Genomic DNA, 6,464 nt, shown 5'->3' on the forward strand with positions numbered 1-6,464 from the left:
CATAAGTCGAGTGCGATGTTGGATATTCCCACTACAGTCTACAACTAACAAATTTGTCGGTAAAGGGCTTTCTTTCCTAAATTGAAAGCAGCTTTATTTAACGGAGCGATTAATTTAATATGAATAATGATATTTACCATTTCTTTCCATCGTTATTCTTTTACTATCTTATAACATAAAACTATTTATTATATTTGAGTTGTTGATCAATTATTTAATATCATATCAAAAATGATGAGAGTATGACAATTACAGGAATATAAATAAATCTTTTCTTAAATATATATATAAGAAAGATTAATCTTCATACTTTTTGGCATGAGAAATTATTTAGTTATAAAGAGATTTCATAAAAATAAATTGACGTGGTATGATGTGGTATATTAAATTATAAATTTATTTTTATTTTAATAGATTTAACATATTATATAAAACCATTTTAGTTTATAAATTTATTTTTATTAATTTTTTTTATGACTATAACACATTCATTTAGATATTTTATCGAATAACCTCTTAATCCATCCCGGTGCCCGGGTGATTAATTAATTTTAAGTCGTCGTCCTCAAGCAGAACGTACGAACCTTATAATTTTATCAGAACATGTCAGCACTTATAAGGAATGAATAAAGATGCAGCAAATGTGACGTTGGCCAAACTATACATATATATATATGTGTGTGTGTCTGAGAGAGAGAGAGAGAGATTGTGCGAAGACAGACGTCATGTATACATAAATTGCATCAAACTGTAACGTTGTTGAAACAAGTACGGTGTGAACGGAGAAGATTATTTGAAGAATAAACGTATTTTCATGAGGATTCAGAATTTGCTTAATTTGTACGTGTTTGGATGATTTTGAACCCTGTAAGGGCAAGTGGGTTTCGTGGTTGACTGTTTAATTCTTAATTTTAATTAATGTCAGAACAGAGAGAGAAAGAGACAGTAACTCTAATTTCCAAGGCCATGATCGAGACCATATATATATATATATATATATAGGATATTTATTTTTCAATTTAATTAAAAAAAAAACAAACAAACAAAGAAATTAGAAAGGAAGAAACTTCTCGGGTAGGCTTCTTTTGACTGACTAATTCGCATTCAATGGTGTGCCTTTTGTCAACACCTCTATAAACTTTGTTCTACTTTGTGTAAAGCTAAGGATTGTATATATATATATAGTCTAATTAAGTACGATTAATATGATCATTGTAGTCTAAGTACGACATGATATAATTACCAAGTTGATAGAATGAGTAACGGATTACTGTTAAATATTAAAATAAATATAGATAGAAGTTATTATTAGAAGTATCTATTTTGTACACATGATGTGACATCATTTAGACCACCCATCTCTTCAAATGAGTGTTGAGATTGAATTAATCAATTAATGTTAACTAGTCTACATGGTTGTGTTAATGATCACAAGATGAGCTACATCAGGTCTTTATAAACACGAGCTTTAAATATTGAAGCCAGCAAAGCTAGTCTGTTGATTCTTCAGTACTTTCAGTTGGCCGCGAGCAAAAAGTCTTCGATCCCTAAACACGTACACAAGTTTGAATTTCCTTTTGGAATTACTAACAAATGCACACGTGTATGAGCATCATATGCTCATCTTGAAATTAAGATCGTAGCATTGCATTCCCCTAAAGGCAATAAGTAGTACGTAGTTCATGTCATGATCAAGGCTTTGCAGCTGGCATACATACATGCATACATATATGTATGTATGCGTTGATCTTGATGACTTGATCTAATATTCATGGGAAAATCATGTAGTGGGTTGGCCGGGGGATTGAAAGTGAAACATTTCAAATTTGGACGATAAAGATGCAGAAAATTCCCCCACTTTTGACTAATAAACTTCAATTAATTATGATGGTTATTACAAATTCTTTGTAGAAAAACATATAATATATATGACTGTTAAATATAAATAGCTAAACTCAATTACGTACGTACGATACCTCTTTAATTTTTCATAATTCAATTGCTGGTTGGATGTTAAAATATTGACAGTGGTTGTCATGCCCATTTTAATATTTAATTCTATGTTCTTGATGTCGCGTCAAGATAATTAAGAAAGAGAAAATATATTTATAATCGTAAATTGTGTAACTATAACGTAATCATTTTAAAAAAACTAAATAGGGATCTACATGAAAAAAATTAAATTTTTAATAGTGAATCTCACTATTTTTTAAAGTGATTACGCGGTATTTACACACTTCACAGTTGTATGTAAAATTACTCGTTAAAAAATTATTTGTTAGTTTTTACTTATTTATCAATCAATTGAATAATATATCTTAATATATATATATATTGATCGTCTTAATTAATTAATTAATTAATTAGTGAGAAACATCATGATTATGCTTAAGAGGGCTTGACGCGGGCAATCTTGAGAATACCAATGAAGAGATGGAAAGTATTAATTAATATAAGAGATTACAAAATTATGAATGGATTAACCAACATTGATCCAGAGTCAATGCATGCACCAATTCAAATAGATCAGTTGGTTTTGGGGCTAATTCCAGAGGTTGGCTAATTAATTAAGCGATCGATCGACCAGATGCTTCTTGGAATAATTTAAATATCATTCTTTACACTATTAATACAAGTTATCTCTTCCTAATGATCATCACTGATCAGATGAAGATGAACATCATGTGCTAAGGTTCCTTGGAATATTTGTATTTAAATATTGTTCCTGGTTTTGTCACTCCAACGGTTCGAATCTTGTTGGAGATTCTCAATACATGTATTATTGTAATCACGTGATTACGGGTATAATCATCGGGAGCTTTGGTGGTTCCATCTCCAAGTTAATTTTATTGGATTATGACCTTACAATTTATGAAAGTTTGCAGATATATCGCTATACAATAGAGAGAACTCTTACGGATATACATTATAAGAAAAATGAATATTTGTAATCAGAATAGACTTATTACAATAAAAAATAGTAATTTTTTTTGTAAATAACTCATCACGTTTAAACATTTTTCTTGTAGTGATATAACTAGTAGAGAAGATAAATAAATATACAAATGTTTAGTTATTTTTTGTTAGATTTTGTTTTTTAAAAAATAATGAATCAATGAGGAAAATAATTTATTATTGTTTCACAATTTTTTTTTTAAAAAAAATCTGGCACATCATAATTGATTTGAAGCTTATAATATTACCCTTTCGAGACATGGAATAAAGGAAGAACGTCTATCTATTCTCAATTGGTTAATCCAAGGTGAACTCATGATCTGTCTCGACCCGTTCCTTGGCCTACTTAAAATACTAATAAATCAGTATCCTGCATTTCACAAGAATAGATATGGCTACAACATTTTTTTAATTCTTAATCAAGTTGTAATCTTTATTATTATTTAGCTTAAAAAAAACATCTAGTGACATTGACCAGTGGGGCAACGTCAAACTAACTAAAATCTTATCCCTATTGAAAGATATGTCTTATAAATGCAATTCAACTATATTACTCGTTTTATGGGGTCCCAAAAAGCTTTTCATATGCACCTGAAAGTAAATTGATCCACATGTATTGAAAGAATATCATTCACCTGTAATTCTGTGATCATTATTTCTTAACAAGTTTTTTTTTTTTATTCGAAGTCTAAGATGGATATATGAAATAGATTTTACAATATTTATTTAGCATATAATTTTTTGGGTCTAACCGGAAATAATACTTGTTTTACGTTTTTATCTCTCTCACACCTTATATCTTATAAGTATGATAGAAATTAAGAATTATTAGAGAAATAATTTGTACATCTTTCAAATAAACAAATCTCGCACAAGCTTTTGTAAAAAAGTAAATCTCACTTTAAAAAAATGTAAAAAAACCATTCTTCTTTCTACTAAATCCCTTTTTTTCTTTTACAAAAAGTCTAGTCGAGACTTGTCTATTTGAAACTTATTTCCATTACTCAAGATATTAATCCATCACTTTTACCCATCCAAGCAATAGCACCTACTTTGGTCTGTTACATGACGACTACTTATGTTTGTTTTCTTTTATGAACATCAATTGGGTTCAAAGTCGTGGAGGAAAAACTCAATTTGGGGAAGCTCCTTGTTTAAGCAGACTCAAATCCAATCATACCCAATATTGTTCATAAAACCATAGTAAAATTTCCTAAGAACTCTGAAATCCACATAAACCCAAATCAATCTCTTAGGAATTAACATTTTAGATTAATTTGAAAACGTAAAACAAAGCACTTGGGAAAAAAAAAAATATATATATATATATATAATTAGGCATTTATATACATGTGTGACTAGTGTTTGTAATTGGGTGCATACTAAAAGCAAAAGTAGCACAATCATTACTAGATAAAAAAGGTTATGGCGTTCATTTGGTACTTATTCAGTTAGGTACTCCATGTTAAAACTTTCCAGTACATTCAAACCCACATGATAAGTGGGGCCAAAATCCCAGATTACTTGTAATTTTTCCATCATACATTATAAGGCAGTTAACACTGGAAGATTCTTTAACTAACCTCAACCAAATCAAGCACCTCCCAAACTGGTTGGCATGTAATTATTTACAAAAAAATCCTCCAAAACAAGCAGCTACCCATTTATTATGGCACACTTGAAAACAATTTCCAACATAATTCCCAACCACAAATGCTTATTTGCAAAAATATATTTGCATTAATGCACAGTCCCTCCTATAGAAAAACCAAAATTAAAAAAACATAAGCCAATTGTAAATCCTTTTAATGAAATATTACTAGAAAATAAGGGAAAGAAAAAAAGACATATTGAGAACATCATATGCATACCCCAAATCACTCACTGAAATTTCCAAGTTACTATATCTTCAAAAATCAGAGGTTGCAACTCAAAGATGAGCTATTACAATTCTTTTCCAAAAACTATGAAAAAAATAATATTAGTCTATTTTTCATTCTTTCTTTCTTCACTGTTATTTCATAAACATGATGAGACCAAGTATTATAATAATAATAATAATAATAATAATATATTCTTTTAATTATTTCGGCAAAAATCAACCTCTGTATAAAGGAGACCGTTCCTGAACCACCTTGGCGATCTTTGACTGCCGAAAAGCCTTTATCGGACTCGGAAAATACCAACTCCGACCCTTCCCTCTGCTCTCTCGGCCACCGAGCCCTATTCCTGAATCTGACGTCACCGATACGGCCACGGATCTCGACCTCATCATCATCGTCGTCCTCGCCCTCACGTCCTCTTTTTCTTCTTCTTCCACGGCCACTTCGTTCTGCTTCTTCGCATTTCCTTCGTCCGCTTCCATCTTCTTGCTCTTCTGCGATCTGAACACCGACCAAAACGACGAAGCTCTGCTCTTACCGCCAACCGACGCTGGTTCTTTCAGTTCGCTCTCGTTACCGACGAACCGGGAGCTAGACCGGAGGAAGGGAATCGCGAGCGATCTGGACCGGCGAAAGGCTGGCTCACTCTCTAATAGATTGGAGACGCGACCGACAGCTCCGACGCCGCCGTCTGACGTCGAGAAGCGAGAGAAGGACGAAGACGAGGACGAAGAAGACGAAGTTGTCGCGGCAGTAGCGCGGCAGGAACAGGGCCGGACGTTAGCGCAGTCGGGACAGAGGATGGAGAGGCGCTCGCGGAGGCAAACGTGGCAAATCCCGCTGCGGCGACGCTTGGAGGGGTGCTTTGGGCATTTCCAAACCTCTTCTTCGTCCACATAAAACGCCATTTTTGGGGAATACCAACAGCTTGCTCTTGGAGTTTTTGCTTTCTCTTGACTTTCTTCTTCCTGGGCTACGCAGTTCCTCTGGCTCTCTCTTCTGTTTCTCTCACCTCACCGTCTCTGTGGCTTCCCTTTGGCTGAGGTTTTTAAAAAGGGAGGGGTTTGATTGGTGGGAGACAGATTAACCATGGTTGAGTCAAATTCATAACCGGGGTTGGCCTGCCCCGTCGTTTTGGTAAACCTTGGTGGACTGAGTGAAACGCCGCGTTCTGAAATTTAGAACATGAGGGTAGATTGGGTTTGTAAACTGTTCGTGAGTGTGTTCACACGTGTATAACATGTGTGTACGTGCGACCAAGGGTGTAGGAGTCGGACGTCACACACTTCACATCTGGAAGGGGACAAGTCGGGGGATTCAAACAACTAATGGATGGGTCCCACTTTGAAAGAACAGAAAAATCCATTGGTTGGTTGTGTAATTCATTCATCTTTCATCTCCTAAATTAAAGTGGGATGTTTTTTTTGACGTTTTTAATTTTAGGAGTATTTTTAAAAATAGAAAAAAAGGGGCGGGGGGTTTTTTACTTGATATGTTAATGGAGGTCAGGATATAGCCAAACGGCGCCCTTTTTTTATTTTTTTATTTTTTTATTTTTTATTTTTTTTTTATTTTTTTTCCTTAACTGCATAAGCATAAAGACACTGTGCCGTTTTAGAATAGATT

General features: G+C 33.3%; 1 protein-coding gene across 1 annotated transcript; it reads right to left on the reverse strand.

The window, feature by feature from the left end:
• Nucleotides 1-4,426: 4,426 nt before the first annotated feature.
• Nucleotides 4,427-5,873, reverse strand: LOC118343791. Its single transcript, XM_035686156.1, has 2 exons — nt 5,059-5,873; nt 4,427-4,712 (listed from the first exon to the last, which is right to left on the reverse strand). The coding sequence occupies exons 1-2, from the start codon at nt 5,744-5,746 to the stop codon at nt 4,696-4,698; spliced, it is 705 nt and encodes a 234-aa protein (XP_035542049.1). The 5' UTR covers nt 5,747-5,873; the 3' UTR covers nt 4,427-4,695.
• Between the last annotated feature and the right edge of the window lie 591 nt (nt 5,874-6,464).

Source organism: Juglans regia, chromosome 2, assembly GCF_001411555.2.
Source record: "Juglans regia cultivar Chandler chromosome 2, Walnut 2.0, whole genome shotgun sequence".
NCBI lineage: Eukaryota > Viridiplantae > Streptophyta > Magnoliopsida > Fagales > Juglandaceae > Juglans > Juglans regia.